The 20,981-nt window shown below is 42.9% G+C and overlaps 1 protein-coding gene across 1 annotated transcript in view; it reads right to left on the reverse strand.

Moving 5' to 3' along the window:
* Positions 1-20,981, reverse strand: part of CACNA2D3 (calcium voltage-gated channel auxiliary subunit alpha2delta 3) — a 774,181-nt gene that overhangs the window by 422,510 nt on the left and 330,690 nt on the right. The window contains exon 6 of the mRNA XM_057555140.1: positions 268-399. Coding sequence (XP_057411123.1) covers positions 268-399 — 132 coding nt within the window. The remainder of the gene's footprint in view (positions 1-267; positions 400-20,981) is intronic.

Genomic DNA, 20,981 nt, shown 5'->3' on the forward strand with positions numbered 1-20,981 from the left:
CAATTCCTCACTTTAGGTGGCGGCTCTATGACTTACTCTATTGAGGAAGATGCTGAAACCACATGTAGATCCAAATGTGGGTGTGCACACGTATGCAGATGCCACACTGCATTCCTGTCCTGTACCCTGACAACAGATTTAATAGATTTGGACTTAATCTTTCATTTTCTTCTAAGGGAAGGGAAAAAATTGTTAGCCCTGAACCCTAAAGGAAAATATCACAGGATCAGTAACTTGAATCATAATTCTCAATGCAGGGATACTCACCTGGATACTGCCTAAAAAAGCCCTTTGCACTTCCAAAGTACTGCCATATGAGACTCGGGTCACGATCAAAGTTATCTACAAAAACTTTGTTTAGGGATTCGGACCAATAAACCCCATTGACAATTGCTGGATCTGGGGAAAAAAGTGGGGGGGGGGGGGGAGAGAAGAGGAATGTTACAAACCAAAGTGAAACAGAACCCCAGCTGGCATCCCACGTAGCTGGCAGATATCACCATGGGGCCCGTCCTGCAGGAAGCTGTGAAGAAAGTAATAGCTCCCGAAATGTTTAGCTCCTGGGAATTCCATACATTAGAGCTTCCCCATCCCGCCTGAGCCCTCTAAGCCACCCAGGAGCCTCTACTGATGACTCCTTATTTGAAAGGCACATCCCCTTTTGCGTAACTTTCAATCTGGCTGAGCAAATAGTTCCTGAGAAAGCAAAGAGAGACCTTCTTAGCATTCTGTTCTACTTTTCGGCTCCTGAGTCAGAACTCAGCATTGAAAACAGGAAAAATGTGTTTTCTGTCACTGCAGTCACCTCAGCCAACGCAGCCCTGTTCCAATTCTCTCCACCTCTAACTTAAAAGTATGCTTTAAAAATAAATAAATAAGTAAATTGGAATTACATAACTAAATCTCTCTACCTCTTTTGTTCAGCAGATTAAGAGCTCCATAAGGGCAGGAACAATCTTGCTTTGATCTCCTGCTGCACACCTTTGACCAGCACGTGGCAGAAACTCCAAAAATGTATGGATGGGTAAAGAGATGAATGGATGAATTGATGGATGGATGGACTGATGAATAAAAGGCTGTTCTCCAATTCCAGACAACTATCTACTCTCTGCCCTGTCATCCCATGAGCAAATGTCTTTTCCTCACCCTTGGGAGCCCAAAGATAACCCCTTGTCTTTTGTCCACAGATGAGAATTAAGAGTGAAGACGAAGACAGAAAATATATATTTCTTGCAGACTGATCAAAGCATGGTGGATCACTGAGGATACTCTTTAACTGTCCACTTTTTTTTAACCTTGGAAGATCCTGTTTCAAAATAATGCAACACTCAGCAAAATTTTGTTGCAAGAGTATAGATAATTGTCCAGTCCCAGTATGATGAGGGTAAGGATGACAACAGGATGAGCATGTTAATAATCAGGAAGAGGAGGAGGAGGAGAAACCTTCGCTGAGTCCTTCCTGCAAGGCAGGCACTGTGCTCATCTTCACTCCTGTCACCCCACCACAGCCCTCCATAGCAGGTCCACTGATGTTCTCCATGCTATACAAGTGGAAACGGAGCACCAGGAGGTCAGGTTCTTTCCTAAAACACCCAACTAGCAAATGGCAAAGCCTCTTATCTGTGATTTCCTTATTTGTAAAATAGGGATAATAATACCCAATTGTTTGGCCTGTTTGGAAGGTAAAACACATTGACAGAAAGGGACTAATGGCCATAGGCATTCACAAAGTCATCAATGGAGCTAGTCCATTCCCCTGGAGTCCAGCACCCTCACCAGAATTCCCTGTGGAACTGTGAATCACAGTAACCCCACTGTGGCGTCCTCATTCCAAAGATCCCTCCATACTACGCAGACGGGGGGTATGGGGACAGTTTCCATCAGTCCAGCCCGTAAGTTGCACAGCAGGCCACCGAAAAAAGTAACTCTAGAAATGCTTATGTAAATTAGGTACACTGCAAGGAAACTCACTGTTGGCACTGTGCTAGCCACTACTCCTCCCCAGCTGCCTGCCCTTTGCCAGCTGGCTGCCCACAAGATGTGGAGGATGAGACAGAGCCACGATATGACGCCTGACCCAGTGGACAGACATGGCGCCTTGTCTTACTGTCTTAGCTCCAGCCTGTCTCATTCTTTCAGACCACTTACCCAGATTCAACAGGCAATTGGGATTCTAACTCTCATCTCAAGGGCAAATGCTCTAACTCTTGTAAACTATAATAAACCACATCATAGACTGGGAGAGTGAAAATGATCAAGTCAACTTTTTCCTGTAAAGTAATTTTGAGTAAGACTATCCTCACCATCCTGGAAAATGGAGTTCTTTATTGTTCCTGTCCAAGCTTAACAATAATTACTGTGACTCACTCTTTGCTACGAAAGCCACTTAAATTAATCCACGAAGGTGCAAACACAATAATGACAGTGAAAAATCCATGGTTCTTGCCTCTTCCATCAATAACTTCAATTATAAAAACCTTCCACAATTAGAAGCGAAAATTCCATTTCACTGGCTCTCTGTCTCAACATGTTAAGGAGTTCACCAGTTTCCAGTTAGACAATTCTTTTTTCTTGAGGATGATTTCTCTGGGGGTAGTAAAAGGCTGCCCATATCTCCAGATGGCCCTAGTAACCTAAGATTGTTCCTCCCTCTGGGAACTGTGAGCACCTTCAGAAATGAGAAAGAACTGTAGTGCCTGAGGATCATTTCATCCACTTCATTTGGATACCACATCTTGCTCTGAAATTATGTCTCTTTAAGAAAAGAGGGCTTCGGTTTTCCCAGGGTATGATGAATAAGGGAAGTAGAATCACTAAAAAATATGGTCTAGTTAAAATAATCTAAGGGGTTTAATGGACTGTATTAGCTTCCTGTGGCTGCTGTAAGAAATTACCACAAATTGGGGTGGGGGTGGGGGCTTAAAATAACAGAAATTTATTCCAGAGGCCAAAAGTTCAAAATCAAGGTGTTAGCAAGATTGGTTCCTTCTGGAGGCTCTGAGGGAGAATCTGTTCCATGCCTCTCTCCTAGCTTCCGGTGGTCGCCAGCAACCCTTGACGTTTCTTGCCTTATAAACACATCATTCCGATTTCTGCCTCCATCTTCACTTGGCCTCTGTGGGTCTCTGTGTCAAATCTCCCTCTCTTTTTTCTTTAAGAAAACCAGTCACTGGACTTGGGTCCACCCTAAATTCAAGATGAGCTCATCTCAAAATCTTTAGCTTAATTACATCTGCAAAGACTCGATTTCCAAATAAGGTCACATTTGAAGGATGTACTGGAGGTTAGGACTTGGACATATCCTTTAGAGGCCACTATTCAACCCATTACATGTACTCATACTCTCTTAATTATCCTATACAATATACCCATATTCTATGGTTGTTAATGTACTGTTTTTAAAATCTCAGTTTAATAGATGCAGGCCTTTTTCCTAGTGAAGGACGTTTAAAGGCCTTCTCCCTTTTCTTCTTTATGGGAACAATTCAGATTTTCACATCTGCATTGTAATTTTATGAGCTTACAATTCTTCCTGACCTCTTTCAATGGGTCCTACCTGTAGTGCAACAAACTGGACTAAAATCATTTCCCTTAATGTTTAGTGTTGTGTCAATGCCCAGCCTCTCTGCTCAATAAAGTGAACTCCACGTAACATGGTCATTTTCCCAATGTTCCTGTCCATTATGCATCAACTTATGATTCATATTGGTCAATATCAAGTCCAGGAATAGCAATTCTTCCTCCTGTTTCCTCTGCCTTCTGAGAGATTAAATTACCTCCAATGCCAGTCAAAAATCTATCAGACATTCAGCTTTTAGTAAAACAGACTACTAGCAGAGGTTTAGAGAGTAAGAGTCCCACACCACCTTTCTGATCAATTTGCAATTTGTATCTGAAAAGCACTCACACATCCCTGCTCTGTCTTTATAATACATCATACAATCCATCAAAAAATCACATTTGTAGCTTCCTTTTTTATTTCCACCCAGTAACTGCTCTCATCTGTGCTTTCCTCTGAAGCTTGCACTTTGCTACACAGGGGTCACCTGATGTTGCAGATGGCTAACGTTCTCTCTGCACACTCCCCCTTACACACATGCACACACATTTCCTTTTAGTTCTATTTCTGTGAATGAGTAGCCATCGCATTTCAGTCCTGAGTTCCATCCTCCTGTGACCTATCTGAGATGATCAGCCTCAAGCAAATTAATGTATGTAGAACACTTAGCACAGCAACTGGCACATACAAAACACTCCATACATACTGGCCATTATTTGCTCCATGTCTTAGCAAATAAATAAGGTTCCAAGAAGACTCCCAACTTTCCTCCCTGTTCTCTGCTGCGTGCCTCTGGGCAGCACCCCAACATTGCAGTCACCAGTCTGGAACTTGGGCTCTGGAGCTGGAATCCCAGGTTTGAGACCTCACTCAACACTTGTTAGCTAATGGCTTTGGACTTGTGACTTAACTTTCCTGTGTCCCAATGTCTCCATCTGTGGAAGGCAAATGAGAGCGGCCCTCCCTCAAAAGTTGGTGGTACAAGGCACATAGGTGCCCAGCAGCAGGAGGGCTCCACCAGGAGGGTACATCACCAGTTGCAGCTCTATGGTGGGCCCCCGACTCCCCACCCAGGGCAGTCCAGCTGTCCTAGGACCATCCAGGTAAGGCTCTACCTATGTGTCTTCCTCCCTTCCTCAAATTATCAGGGTCAGGCACTCTTGATGATTCTTCCATTTGTTCATTCGATTAATATTTATTGAGCACCTACTATCTCAGGCATTCAGCACTGAACCAGATAGATCGTGAAGCTGACATTTCAGTCTGAGGAGGGGAGACAAGGGAAAAGAAATGAGAATTCCAAATAGAAATGGGTGTGATGAAGACAAGTAAAAGGGATGGTAGGCTTGAGAGTTACCCTGTGTGATTAGTTGGGGAAAGGGGAGTTACTCAAATTGGGCGGTCAAAGATGACCTCTTTGAGGAGAGCCCTGAATGCTAAGAAGGCATCAGCTCAAAAACCCCTTGGCCAGCAAAAACTTTCTAGGCAAAGAGAACAGCAAGTTCTAAAGTCTGGAGCTGGGAAGAAACCCATGTCTTAGGGAACAAAACAACAAAGCCACAAGTATTACTGGAGCCTTGTGAGCAAAGGAGAGAGTTACAGGATGGGGCTGGAGAGGTGGGCAGGCCATGGTGAGGATTCTAGCAGATCAGCAAAGTTTCCTGCCAAGTATACATTTTCTAACAGACGTAATCTGTGCTCCACCAGTGCCAAGGCCCATCACGCTTTTATTCATGGTTCAAAAATCAAATTTCTTTTCTTCTGAAATCTATAGCCAGCATAGCCTACTTCCTTTTTCCAGGACACACCCTTCAAACAATCAGGATCTTTATGGATGCCTTAGTATTTGAGTTTCCTCTCCAGACCTCAAAGTTACCTGATACTCCCTTCATCTTTTTTCTCAATATCATTTATTCTCCAGTGAATTAGCAGCACTGTATTAATTTAAACTTGCCATTTTCTACCACAAAATATGGGTCCATTTCTAGAAAATCTGAGCATACATGAACAATTATAGGCTAATATTGAATTACAAACTACTGTTACCCAAAAGCCATTGTTTGAAGGGAAGGGGCTGAATTCATGTTCAACTGGGTTTTGAAGTATGGCCCTTGTAAAGAAGGTATTTATTTCCTGCCTTGAACAAGCTGGAGGAAGGATCTTGGGCTTTCCTAAAGGTCTTTGAAGGTGTGTGTCTCCTGGATATAAAATTACACCAGCACAGGGATTACTGGGGGCACTGAGTCCACGCAGTTTTCCTCAGCCCCGCATGCTGGACCAGATTCAAGAGGAGAATGGCTGGAGAGGTTTCATGTCTCCCATTTCAGCAAGCAAATGACGTCTCTCGTTCATTCTAAATAGATCATAGATTAAATAATGAATACTTTTGATGCTAATTATCAAGCACTTAATATGTATTGGAAAATAGCCCTTAATGTGTGTTGAATTATAAAATAGATTTATTAGCAAAACATTTACCCTTCCTCTAAACTTAGTGATGTGCTAGATATTAAATGCAGCTTGCTTTTCCCAAATCTGGAGGCGTTTTCTGGCAGTCCTGGGAAGAGAGGGATGAGGAATACTCATGGCCCAGTGCTGAACCACTCTGGATGGAGCTGGGAAGCAAAGTGAGTGGGGAACCCAGCTACCAGTTTGGCAAAACCTAGAGGGTACCTTAGACTCTCAGCCCATTGCCTCGATGTGCTAGACTTCAGGAGCTCATTCCCCAGTGGGATTTCCGGTCAATGACGGAACTTGTTTGTTCGGATTTTTTGCCTTAAATATATCAACTTTAAATAGTCCTCCTCCCTTAACATATTTAAATTTTTGTGGAGAAACTTGCATTTCTTCCTCCTTGTCATTCTTTATCCCCCTGGAATAAACCATTCCTAAGTCTTTGTCAGAGATACTAAGAAAAAGAAAATTATGTGATAGAAATCAAAATAATAATGATACTGATAGCAGCAGAGATTGCCATTTCTGGCACATTTATAATGTGCCATGTACTATGCAGGACAGTTACAAACTACTCTTCCTAGCCCTATTTGACAGATGAGGAAACTGATCCTCAGAGCATTGAAGTCCATTGCCCCAGTACATCACCTGACCAAGGTAGAGATTAGCTAACTTGCATGTTGCGTCCAAGCTATTAGATGGAAGAAGACTGGAATGGAGGCCTCGAACTCTATTACTCACCAGATAGTAAGGGGTGGGGGGAAAAAGGCGGCATGGGAGGTGCAGTCAAGGTAACACGTGGCTCAGAGCAGGCTGTCTGCCCCCAGCTGTCAACAAATAAATGAAGTGGGTGGTCCCTGGAGGAGGGGGCTGGGATCAAGCTTTCTTGGAGACCCTGACAGCATCTTCACACCTAATGCTCCAGGCATGTGTGTAAGTTGAAGAGGACATGGTGGATAAAGATAAGGTAGAGCCTGTCTGCAAGGGTCCCCTAATGCATCCCCCTTGGGGTCTCTGCTGCAGAGCCACAGTGAAGCTCTCTCATCACCATCAGCATTTGGATTTGGGGGCTGCTTGCAGAGGGGACATTTACAAGGCATAAAATCTTGGATAAGACACTCTAGAGTGAAGATAAGCATATCTCATGGAGCTTTGGATTCTAAAGTGGCATCTGATAAACTGTAGTTAAGCTGGTATCACTAATTTAAAACACCTCATTTGATATGTGATCTTGTCCCATTAACTGAGTCTCCCTTGAGGTCTCTAATAAAGAGCTGAAGAATCAAAGCCTACTTCCTCCCTGAGGTTTTGCTCTGGTTAGAAAGGGAATAAAACTCATCTTGGACAGGTTCAGAGATGCGGTGAGCACAGCCACCCCTTTCCCACCAACAAGTACTAGAATAACACCAGCCTTGCAAGACCCTTGCTGCGGCTCTCTGGAACCTGGCATCCTGATTGCAAATCTGTGCTGAATTCCAAGGCAAGATCGTACACCCTGACCCAGAAGTTTCAGTAGTTTCTGCTAACCCATCACTCAGAGACTACATCTCACTGCCCAGTGCTCTAAGATGCTCTGGTCTGGCCCAGGATCCATTTTCAAATCTGCTTCTCCTCCAATTCCCAACTTACACCCACATCCCCACCCTGGACAATCTTACTGAGGCTTTTCTTTTCTTGTTTCATTTATAGTAGCTGTTCCTACTGCCATTGTACAACCCATTTAAAGTGTGTAAATCATGTCATATTTTCTAACATTCTCCAAAGCATTTAGCCCCTGTACCGGATGTAGTATGCATTTATTCATTCATTCAGAAAATACCTGCTGAATGACTACTGTGTGCCAGGCACTGTGTTAGGATTTGGGGACAAAGCAGTGGGGAAAACCAGGCAAAGCCTTTAACTCAAAGGCATGTATAGTCCATTGGGGAAAGCAGAAAACCCAATAATTATCGAATTAAATGTAAGATTACAGTTATGATTAGTATCAGAAGGGGCAAAACATGATGCTGGGGAACATGTTCTTAAGCAAGGTCTTCCTAACACATTATTGATCAAGCTGGAATTTGAGGAATGAATAGGCATTAAAAGTGGGGCCGGGGGTGCGGGTGCAGAGTGGTCCTGGCATTGCCAACTGCAAGTTTAAATACCTGGAATTCAGAGGACAAAAAGCTTGGGTGGGAGGGATCGGGGATGAGAACTTAGCAGGACCTTGAAGACCCTGGGCTGCAGTCTGCTGGCAATCTCAGGAACAATGGAGGCCCCTGGATGGTTTGAAGAGAGGGCAGGTACACACTCCTGCCATTTGGAGAGCAACCAAGCAGAGGCAGGAGAGTGGGGGTGGAGGGACTGTTTAGAGGCTCCTACTGTCCTTCCAGGGGGACAGGATGGTGCCTGCACTAGGGTGGCAGGGTGGCAGAGTGAGAGGAGCCACTGGTGTAGAGAGGACAAGCTCACCAAACAAGTTTTGCACTCTAAAGGCAGGTGTTTATTCCAGAGGTAGAAGCTCTCTTCTGCATCGTCCCAGCATCCAAGCAGGGCGTCCTCCACAGTAGGAAGCCTGGAGGACAGTGCTTCAGAGTACTGCATCCTAGGGGAGTTCACCCAAGGGGAGCTGGCATGCTTCTTAGATGGCACACAAATGGGAAAATCTACTGATGGAAACAGGGAAGAGTTTGTCCTCCAACAGCTGGATTGTCACAGATTTGCAAACACCAATTTCTCTGTTGCAACAGTCCTCAGAATGTACATCCCAGCCAGCTGTTCTTGCAGTGTGTCCCTAATTCATAGAAGTTATTCATAAGCAGCATGAAAGAGTGGGAACCACAAGAAAAAGAAATCCTTGACCACACATTTGGGTGTTGGAAACCTTCAGCATGACTTTTTCTGGGCACTGCTATGGGCTCACACGGTGCCAGCTGCCCTACATGCCTCATTCACCGTCATGCTCACAGCTCCTGGGAAGGCGCACACTATTTCTGAAGGGTGGGAGAACCGAGGTCCTGTTGGGGAAAAGCTACACAGCCTGAGATGGGCTAGGCTGTCCTTTCGCCTAAAGTGAAAGTGTCCCTCAGAAGAGGCAGAGCAGGGGGTATGGGGAGAGAGTGGGGTGGGGCTCAGAGACACTTAGTCCCAGGCCTCTGTCCTAAACACACACACACCCACCCCACTCAAAGTAAAGCCAAATAAACATACCCATTCAGTCAACAAGCATTTAAAATTACCTAGGGTATTTGAAGGCTTGTCCTGTGTTCCATGGTGGGGGGCATGGGGGAAGCGCACAAAGAAACAATTCTGGAGAAAACTGATGTTATGACAAGTCACACACACAAAAAGACAACTCCCAGCTAGAGTATAGAACCTATAGCTGTCATTATTTGGTAAGAACCCACTCCTGATATTCACTCAGAAAGTCTCCTCTCATTCCAAACTTTCAGAAGAGAGAAAGGAATTTAAACATTCCTCCCTTCCATCTTGTGGCTCCCAGTAAAATATGATTTTGTGAGCCTGCCGTCTGCACTGATGCTATCAGCTTTTTATTGATATTTAATATAAACACAGCTCCGAGGCTAGCAGGTACCCTGACAGGGTCTGAAATATAATTGCTAGGGAACTGTACAAACGCGTGTAGCAATTAAGGAGCTGTCAGGGATACTGTCGGTGTGAAGACACAGAACTGCGGCTGGACAAAGGAAGGAGCTGAATCGGAGGCCGAGGGAGCAGAGGGCTGCAGAGGAAACAGGGTAGTGTATCACCATCAGCGGGCCCAGAAGCCACAGACAGGGAGATAAGTGGATTGTGGACATTCAAAAAGGGAAACAGAGCTAAGTGTAACTTCGCTGTTTGTTTTTAACACCCAAAGGCCGAGAGCTGACTCTCCTGCATTTGCTCTGAGATTTATATGGAGAGACGACATGCAGCCTTGAGTCTGGCTTCTGAGAGAGGCCCGGGTTGGGGCACGGAAGGGAATTAGTATTCTGCACTGCTTTTAAGAGATGTCACAGGGTACCAGCCTGAAAAATTGGCTTGTGGGTAGGAAAGATGGGGTGGATATGGATGAAAGGTGAGTTCTGAGTGAGGAAGAAGGAAATATGAGCCAGCTGGAAGAAGAGGCACAGCAGAAGGAAGATTTGAGCTGAGCCTTGAGGAGGACCACAGAACTCCTGATCTGCGTTTCAGTGCAAGTCCTGCCCATATCTACACTGTCATCGATTTAACAGGCCACTCAGTGGTGGCAGGATGGGTATGGTCATGGTGATGGAGGTGTAGACACGTTCTCCTCTTTGTACCAGGATCTCGTCATCCTTTGAGATGCTGGAAGCCTTGGTCTTTGTAAGTGGGTGCAGTGGGGTGAGGAAAGGCAATTGTCTAGCGAATGGCCTGGGTTTGGGGATCAGAATGACCAGGTCTAGTAATGGGTCTTTTATGCCTTAATTTACTTTTAAGTTCCCAGAAAAGAAGCACCCTTTTCCAAATTTGGAATGCTGCTGCCAGATATCTGAACTACAAGTAGCCATTGAAATAGCAGAATAAAATTTTAATCTCTTATTTCTTGAACCATGGATGGAAAGGGGCTTATGCCCTGCCCTCACTCCCTTCTCAAAACACACACACACACACACACACACACACACACACACACACACACACCACATGCCATCCTAGCTAAGTACTTTCAGGTAGAACACAAAGGAACTTTTAAAGACGTTAGCCTTTGTGTACTTCATTATGTTAGAGTAATTTTAAGCAACACATCAAACCCATGGGTACGCAGATTATTGCTCAGAACGAGGCTAAATTTATTTAGGTGAAAATAAAGAGTGAGTCAGTTTAAAGAAAAACATCAAATAATCAAATAGGCATTGGGCAGAAACAGATGAAGACATGAGTGTGGCCCATGAATGACTGGGGCTGGGGAAATGTAGCTCCAGTGGCTCAAAGCTGCCATGCTCATCACCTCTTCCCAGTTTCCTGCCTAAGTAACTCACATCTCAACCTTAACAGCATCTACACCAGGGTGTAGGATGGCAGGTGAAATGTGAACACATTCCTTGTATAAAGAAAACTGTGGTTTTTCTTTAATAAAATATAAATGATATATCCTCTATGTCTTCCAGCTCTGAAACTGACAAACTCCTGAAGGCATGCAGCCCCAAGAATAAGAAAATGTAGTTGTGGTCACATAGCCAAGGGCGTTTCTAGCTTGACACCGCTAGAAACATGTACAAGGGAGTCAGAAGTAGGCCTGAGAAAGGGCAGAAAGATGCTCTAAGAAGCAGACAATGTTCTCTGCAAATAAACTGCGGGGAAGATCCACCCCCTCACGGAGCTCTGTGGGGGAAACCAATTTCATGCCAAGGTGGTTTTGATGGATATGGCACCAGGGGACGGGGTTCACATGGCTAGAACATTATAGGGATTTGCTTTTGATGCTCATTTTCATGCGAAGATCCTCTGGTCGTACGCTCTCCCCACCCCCAGCCCAACTGTACCACGGCAAGTTCAAACTGCTCCCAAAGAGCATGATATCCACTAGGAATAATACCAGCTTCCAATAATGTTGGCCAAGAATTATTAACAAGGATGTTCCAGCCATCTTTCCACCAGACCTCATTCACCCCACAAATGCTTATATCAACTATTTTTTTGGCTTGTTGAACAACAGCAGTTGGGCCCAATTAATTGAGACCAAATGATTGAGTTTATGGACCTTCAGCGGCTAATGCACACTAGATCCTGAGTGGCAAGGATGGGTATTTGATGGTCCCCTCCTCTTGTCAAATAAGCTCGTGAAAAATCAAAGGGCATAGGTTTAATTCTATTCCATGATTTGTAACTAGATGAGCATATAATTTATTATCCAAACTGGATCACTTTTGAGGGGGGGTATTTTTATTAATACATAGAGATAATTAGTGTAAGTAGGTATATTGTTGGCAGAACGGAATGGACAGACACTCCATTTATAACTCACCCCATTCCACAGGGAATGGAACCGAATGACTCTGTGTGTGTGTGTGTGTGTGTGTGTGTGTGTGTGTGTGTGTGAGAGAGAGAGAGAGAGAGAGAGAGATCTCTCTGATGTGATCACGATGTGTATAACCAAAAAGAATTAGAGCAAGGAATCATTTTTATAATAATACATAACACCTTCTTTTAACACTTCGCCAATCAGTGTATGTAAGGCCATGGCCTTTTAAGTACTGGGGGCAGTTGGCTAGCTATGGACATTCAGCATGCTCCAGACATCAGCCAAAGTGTTTTATTGATGGGAGAAGAAATGGAAAACATTAATTAATCCACTAAATTGCTTAACTGGATGCTACTTAAGACTGTTGCTACTGTAATTATGTCAATACACCCTCTACTTCTTCAAGCTGGGAATCTTTCCAATTTAAGGAACCAAAGAGCCAAATTAAAATACCTTTAAAAATACTGGCCCATAGAACTAAAAAGATTAGGGGTAGAAACGGCTTCAAGGGTAGGTTGGTCCAGAGATTGCCAATGGTTTCACCAAGGCTGTGGTCTCTGTCTTTCTATCCTGTGTCCGACTGAGCTGGCTCCATCCTCAGACCCTTCCTCTCACACATCCCGCCTTTCACCCTACAGCCCTTGCCCCAGCATCTCCAGCATTTCCCCTTATGGGGCCACAGGATTGCTGCAGCACTTACAGTCATCAAACTTTTTCCCACCATACTCACAGGTAGAATGTGAGACCTTCAGATGTCTCCTTACTTTTATTGACTTTGAGCATTGTACACCCATCCCTGAGCTAACCAAAACAAGAGTGGAATGAGGCATGCTGACTGACTGGCTTAAACATGCTAAGTCTTGGGTCTGATTTCAAGCCCAGCAGCCATGAAAGATGGGTTTCTGAAAGAAATTCAGAGTGGCACTGGCGGGAAGAGGAAAGAGAGGGTGCCAAACCAGAAACATCTCCTCCAAGTTTCCAATATGGTCACAAACACCCAAAGAGTCATCTCAGAGGCCACAAAACCCACTTGACTTGGGATTTCACCAAGCACTAATTCCGCTAAATAATTTAAATCTGGCAGGATCATTTTCCAAGTGAAGCATTTCCATACCACACCGGTGTACAAGAAGTCTGTTCAGTGTTCTAAAAGTGCATGGCAGATAGAAGAAAGTTTATCAAGGAAAGTTTAATGCAGAAGATAGATCTCTTGGGATGCAAAGCAAAAAATTCAAAGAAGAGAGAAAAGTGCTTTGTGGGAAATAATGCTGCAAATTCAGAAGATTACATGCTACAAATAACAATGAAAAAGAAAAAAAAATGTTATTGCTACTGAAATAAAACCAACAAGGCCATACATATTTAACAGGAACTTAACCAAGCAAGAAGCCAGCTGCTATGAAAATTATGTATGACAAGGATGGGCCTTCAGAAATGGAAGCTGATCTCCAAAACTTTCAAGGACAGAGCTACTTAGAGATTTTAGCTGGAATTGTTTTAATAAGAGCATGCTTTTAAGTAAAGGCTTGACAAATCTTTTCTTAAAAATTTTAGTAGCCCAAACTTTATTATTTTCTTATTTGTGGAAACATTTATTCAGAAAGGTCTTCTAGCAATAAAGATGCTAAAACTTTTATATAGTGATGGTGGTTTATTTAATCAGTTTGATTAAACAGTTTCAAACATATTTTAAACGGACAGAAGTAGAGTAAATCAAAACTCCAGTAACATTTTGAAGTCCTAACACATTTGATGACTAATTTTATTTCAGCAGTTAACTAGAAATAAGACAAGCCATCTATGCAAATACTATCAAATTCAGCTTTCTTATTTAATCTGCCATGATTTCACCCCTTGGTCTGTTTGATTATTTTTAAATAGTATGTGAATTAAAGGGCACGTAAATTTAAAGTTGCTGCTATTTCAATAGCATTTACATGATTAGAATATAACAAAGTGTGTGTAAGAACTGAAAGCTATGTTACTCATGGAATGTCCCAAAGCAAGGACCATCCATGATGCCAAGTCAAAGTTTACAAGGTCAAAATAAAAAAGGCTAGCTTGGTCACTGTGAGGTCAGGAGATGGGTGGACTCCACAGCAAGAACAAGAAAAGATGTGAAGAGAGGATAATAAAGTTTGTTTCAGAACTATTGTTCATCATCAAAGGTAGAATTGTTTAAGAGAAAACATGTTACTTAAAACAAATATTTAATTTAATTTAAAGTTGTTCAATATTTGTTCTCTAAAACATATTATGTATTTACCATGTATATATGGAGATCTTTTCTCTTACAATTGAATTAGGATAAGACATAGTTAATTAGCATATGGGATCAGTACAAATTCATAGCAGAGGGTCAATCCAATCCTTCTGAGCAACACAGACTATATAAGAAGAAAAGGAAAGAGAAGAAGGACAAGAAAAAATGGGCCCTTTCGTCTTAAAAGTAGTAGACTACGGGCTTCCCTGGTGGCGCAGTGGTTGAGAATCTGCCTGCCAATGCAGGGGACACGGGTTCGAGCCCTGGTCTGGGAAGATCCCACATGCCACGGAGCAGCTGGGCCCGTGAGCCACAATTGCTGAGCCTGCGCGTCTGGAGCCTGTGCCCCGCGACGGGAGGGGCCGCGATAGAGAAAGGCCCGCGCACCGCGATGAAGAGCGGTCCCCGCACCGCGATGAAGAGTGGCCCCCGCTTGCCGCAACTGGAGAAAGCCCTCGCACGAACCGAAGACCCAACACAGCCAAAAATAAAATAAACAAATAAATAAATAAATAAATAAAAATAAGAAAATCCTTAAAAAAAAAAAAAAAAAGTAGTAGACTACAGTGCACATAGGGGTACAAAAAAATTAATAACTTTCTGAGTCCTTAACTTTCTCCAGCCATTGTCTTTAAAGCAAGGGGGAAAAAAGGTTCAAATGCTTAAAATCTCTCCAAAACTATTAGCAAAAACAATATGGAAATACATAACAGATGCACAAAGGCGTCTTGGGATGAATATATTATGGACCCACAACTGCAAATTCTAAAATCTACTTAATTGTGCCAAAGAGAAACATACGAAAGACCTTTTGATAAACAAAATGCAGACAGTGTTTCAAAAAAAAAAAAATCTTGACGTCTTGAGCCAAGGACTATTCCTCAGCTGGATATTTCAGACTCTGACTAGACCACCAAAACAGGCTCTGCTGTCAAGCTGGCCACCTTTGAGAACAGTAACATAGCTCAAGCTTTGGTCCTACATTGTGAGAGAGTGGAATAATAAATGAATTCTGCAAGAAGATTCCACTTGGGGCTTTTTATCTTAGACCAAACATAGAGCTCTTTTCTGGGGGAGAGAGTGGAAATCACCCTCTAAAAATAGTCTTATTCTTTCCCTTAAAAAATAACTTTTCATAATTAATAAAAATATCCTCAATATTTGAAAAAATCAAATGATCAGGGAGAAAATTAAAACCACCCTAATCCTGTTGATAACCATTGTTTACATCCTGATGTTAAAGCCATCTATTCCCTTCTCCATACATTTTATTTGTATAAAATGGAATTGTGCAGTATGCACTCCTTTACAACTTACACCCTTCCTTTTTGTTCCATTTATCAATTTCCCAAGACATATACATCACCCTCATCTGTAACAGCAATACAGCATTCCGTTGAAAATGGGGAGAAGTAAAGGAGTCTGTTTTCATGAGTGACATTTTCAGTACTCAGAGTATTTGGAGGGATTCGCTTTAAAATAAATGAATATAACTTCCTCACAAGTGTAAGGAGAAGAGTGTTGGTGAACAGAGAAACAAAGCCTGTGTTTTCACTACAGAAATGTATACACATTAGCCAGTTCACCAGCTCGCCGTTCTTGGCATGCACAAATGATCCCCCCAAACCTTTCTCTCTCATCTTTCTCCTATAAACAAACAGTATCTCTGTTTCAAATTTTCATTATGAAATACTTTCAGACTTCAAAACATTTGCAAAAATTGTAAAAAAAAAAAAAAAAAGAATCCCATATACCCTTCACCCAGTTTCCCCAAATGTTAACCTCTTACTTAACCACAGTCCAATAATCAAAACCACACCTCATACAATATTAGCACCTAATCTACAAATCTTATTCAAATTTCATCCACAGGCCCAGATCCGATCCAGAACCACACATTACAACAGTTGTCCTGTCTCTTTAGTCTCCTCTAAATCAGGACAGTTCCTCAGCCTTTCTCTGTTTTTCATGACCTGGATGCCTTCACCTCCCCCTGCAGTCCCATATGAAACTGTCTACTGGGACTCAGAGGAACCCTGGCTGGTGTGTTGGGCAGCCATAACAAACTCCTCCAACTGGGTGGCTTAACACAGCAGAAATCTCTTCTCTCACACTTCTGGGGGCCAGAAGTCTAAAATCAAGGTGTCAGCAAGGCTGGTTTCTTTTAGAGGCTCCAAGGGAGAAACTGCCCCATGCCTCTCTTCTACTTTCTGGTGGTTGTTGGCAATCCCTGGCATTCCTTGGCTTGTCTAAGCATAACTCCAGTCTCTACCTCGATATTTACATGGCCCTCCTCTATGTTTGTCTCTGTGTGTCTTCCTCTCTTCTTAAGGATACTGGTCTTTGGATTTAGGGCCCACCCCAAAATCCAGTACAATCTCATCTCCAGATCCTTAACCGATAATATCTGCAAAGACCCTATTTCCAAATGAAGTCATAGTCTGAGGTTCCAAATGGACATGAATTTTTGACGGGAACATCATTCAACCCACTAAAATGTTCTTCAATTCAGTTGTTTTAAAATGTATGTTTTTGGACAATGACAAGGTTAGGAGTGCTGTTAGATAATTTTTCATCTTTTTATGAGACAGCATGAGTAGGTGAAAAGGATCATTTAACTTCTTCTTTTTTTTTTTTTTTTTTTTGGCGGGGGGAGACGCACCACACAGCTTGCAGGATCTCAGTATCTTGACCAGGGATTGAACCCGGGTCACGGCAGTGAAAGCCCAGAATCCTAACCACTAGGCAACCAGGGAACTGCCAGGATCATTTAATTTCTTAAAATAGCATTGAACAAACTCAAAATACCCTTGGTATCTTAGGGGAGATAACAGCAAATTATATTTAGTCTTACCTTTAGTATTTCAATTATAGATAAAACTCAGCAGCAGCTTCACAGTTCACTACTGTTTGTTACTCTAGGTGAAAATGTATCCGTAAACAATCTGTTGACTAGGGGAGAAATGCAAACACTTCTGCTTATGAAGGCACCGGGAGCCTGAAGCTGCTACTAAATTGGATGTTCTTGTATGAGGTCATTATTTCCAAGAACTGCCAAGACTCCAGCTCTGCCTCACAAGCCAAGTGAAAAGGACAATTGGGACAATCACCATGTTCAATAGCCCAGCCGCCACTTGATTAGGGACAGAGATGAGGTTCACTTGCAGAATTTGTGCTCTGCAGAAATTCACCAGGGGAGAGACAGCAGCTTGTCCTTTCCAAGATGACTGCAAATTGAGTCAGTGGTAATTTCACTGTTACCCAGAGGGTTTCCAGGCTCACCTCTTTTTCTCCTTCTGAGTTACACTGATGGGGGTTCATCTCTTCCAGCCCAGCAGCAGAGCTGGCTCCCGGCAGGTTGTCATGCCTGGTCCTGAGATGCCCGGCCACAAACTGGTGGACTCTGAGAATGTTTGCTAACACATCTCATCTCATCTCATCGGTCTCAGAGTTTAATGTATTTCTTTCTTCACAATTTACTTAAACCAAAGGAGGAGACCCCTCATGCTCACACTCTGTGAGCTGCCTGCTCCAGCCTCGAGTTAACCAATTTCAAAACTTTGGAAAGAGAACTAAATATCTAAAGCATGCACACACGCTTAACCCATGTAAGCCCCATCCTACATGTGTGTCCGTGTGGAAGTTAACTTGGATTGAGACGTCTTTGGTCAGGGAAGGCAAAGAAAAGGAGGGCAAAGAGATGTCAGTTTTGAGATGGAAACAGGGTGCAAACCACACAAATACCCAAGCAAAAGAAACCATTCCACATGCACTCACATCATACACACACACACACACACACACAATACAACATAATATAAGCAATATTGATGGCCCTGGAAAAGGCACCATAAACTGTTCACTAGGCTTTATTTGAGAAGAAATTAACACAGGAAAAGAGAAAGATGAATTCAATTTTAAAAACACATCTCCCTAAAAATAATGACACTGGCCACATATATGCTCTTTCCACTTGCCGAATAAGCACTTTTCATGCTTTGGGTCACTTAATCTTCTGTGATATAGGTCCTCTGTGCCCATTTACAAATGAGGAGCCTGGGGCACTAGAGACCTGAAGTAATATGCCCAAAGCGACACCTTTAAAAGATAGTGGGCCGTGAACAAAGTCAGCAGTAGTGAGCACTCAGGATGTAGCAGGAACTCCTCTAAGACATCTACGTATAGTAAGAGATTTGATCCTCAAAACAACTCTAGGGTGGGTGCTAGTGTAATTTGTATTTTACAGATGGGGAAACTGAGCTTAAGTTGCTGAGTAATAAGCCCAAGTTCGCACTGTTAGTAGCAGAGCCACTAGGTACGTCTTGTAGACCACATTTTATTGACACAAACCAATCCAAAAAGAGAATAAGTAAATTATTGGGGTCACATTCCAAAAGTGCAAAATTTAAAAAGTCATACAGGCAGAACGTGGGCACTTCAGGTCCCATGGCACAAATAAAGGGCCAGCTTTAAGAGCGGTGTGCCTGGGATCTCGTACACACATGGGTGTGCCTTGAACAGAACCAGATTGAGGACCCTGAGAATCCTGTGCATCTTTGTATGATGGCCAAGGGGAATGAAAACAAAACAGTGCAGAATGACAGCCAATTCCTCAGAACACTGGCTAAGTGTGTTAGAATAAAGCCAGTCTTCCCTAGAGGGAACAGCTATGAATGCCTAGAAACTCTCTCACTGAGGTGTGGTAGTAACAGCCCCATTTCACAGGTGAGTGAGCTTATGTGCTTCCCCAGAGTTAACACAATGCAGGGCACCTGTGAACACTCAATGCATGGCAGCTGCTCTTGTAATATTGATAATAACAATAACAGAAAAGGCTTCAGTGTTCTACCAGAGTAAGAAAAAAGCAAATGAGAGAAAGAGACAGGGAAAGGTCCTTTCCAGAAATGCCCAGGGTCCTCATCTCCTCCGGTTCCCTCCCAGGGTCTCCCCTCCCACACATGTGGCATTCTGTGCTGGCCCAGGGTCAGCCTATACACTGGCCATCTACCCTAAGCTGGCTCACAAAGCAGCAGTAAAGTGAGCCATGGAAACGAAAGTGACATCAGGACATCCGGCTACCTGTGGAGAACACACTCATTCATTACCAGTCTGCTGGCATGGCTGGTTTCTGAAGGCGTTTCAATCACGGGAGCTTGGATGATCTATGGTGGGGTGAGTCCAAACTGTCCTTGAGATTGTCCTGCTCACTCTCTGCATATCTCACACACAAATGGAAAGTGGCCTGGCCTAACCAGATAATTTTCCCAAACACACCCACATGATCTTTAAAAAGTGTTCACTGTAGAAAATCCAGAAAGTACAGAAAAGGGCAGAGAAGAAAATAAAGCAACTCACACATAGTCTGAAGGCTCAGGGTCATCATCTGTAACACTGGGAACTGCCCATCTCTCCCATCGGCTCCCCAACCCCACCACATTCAGCAATGAAGTTAGTGCACGCAACATGCCAGCATCAGCTTGGCAAGTTTTTATTAGCTTTGTACTATAGGATTAGAGTAGATTTGGAAAACTGGATGTTTTTAATAATTTTTTTTTCTGCTCTATGGTAATTCAGTGGAAAGCCCACATTTTTAGATGGAATACATAAAGTACAACCATAAATACTCATGTGTAAATAGCTCTCAGCAATGAAATCTCCAAGAGAGTCTCTGTAAGTTGAAACTTCTAATTTTCCAACAAATAACTGTTTAGTCCCCTTTGCTTTGGCCATTCTGCCTGGTGGCCACTTCATCTGCTCTCCAGTCAAGAATGAGTTCAGATCTGACAATGACAAACTGATCAGCGGAGGTTCTGGTCTCACCAGACATTACTCAACATCCTGACAGGTAACCTGTCCACCTGGAAGCCTCTACTGTTAGCTGGGCAGTGAGGCCTGATATGAATGTTGACTCGGGCCAGTTTACCAGCTCAGGACACAGTCCATTTATTTGGAAACATTCTCAAGCCTACAGAAAAGTTGCAGGAATAAAAATAGCATGAAGAATACCTGTATTCCCTTCTAGATTCTCCCACTGCTAACACTTTATCCCATTTGCTTTAACATTTGCACACTTTCCCTAGAGAGATACATACAAAACACAACACACATACAAACACATGATTTTCCTTTCCAAACCACTTGAGGACAAGCAACATACGCCATGGTCCTTCTTTTCTAAGTAACTTAGAACTACGATGTTCTGAGCCTGATACGTCCGCTCATACTTAACGTAGCATCTCCTTTTCGTGGTCATGACACTGAGCTCAACAGAAAACACAGCATCAGCCCATGACACAACCTGGCTAGGAACCAGCACCATCAGAATGATGCAAATGTGGTCTATAAATACAGTGGAATGTTATTCAGCCTTAAAAAGGAAGGAAATTATGAATTATGCTACAACATGGATGAACCCTGAGGACATTATGTTAAGTGAAATAGTCCATCACTAAAAGACAAATACTGTACAATTCCACCTAGATGAGGTACTTAGTGTAGTCAAAACCTTAGAAAATTTTTTTAAAAGGTGGTTGCCAGTCTTGGAGGAGGAGAGATGAGTTACTGTTTCATGGGTAGAGAGTTTCAGTTTTGCAAGATGAAAAGCATTCTGAAGGTGGATAGTGGTGATAGGGTTGCACAAAAATATGAATATATTTAACCACTGAGCTGTACACTTAAAACAGTTCAGATAATATACTTCATGTTATGTTTATGTTTACCACAATTTTAAAAAATTA

Source organism: Balaenoptera acutorostrata, chromosome 10, assembly GCF_949987535.1.
Source record: "Balaenoptera acutorostrata chromosome 10, mBalAcu1.1, whole genome shotgun sequence".
In the NCBI taxonomy this organism is placed as follows: Eukaryota; Metazoa; Chordata; class Mammalia; order Artiodactyla; family Balaenopteridae; genus Balaenoptera; species Balaenoptera acutorostrata.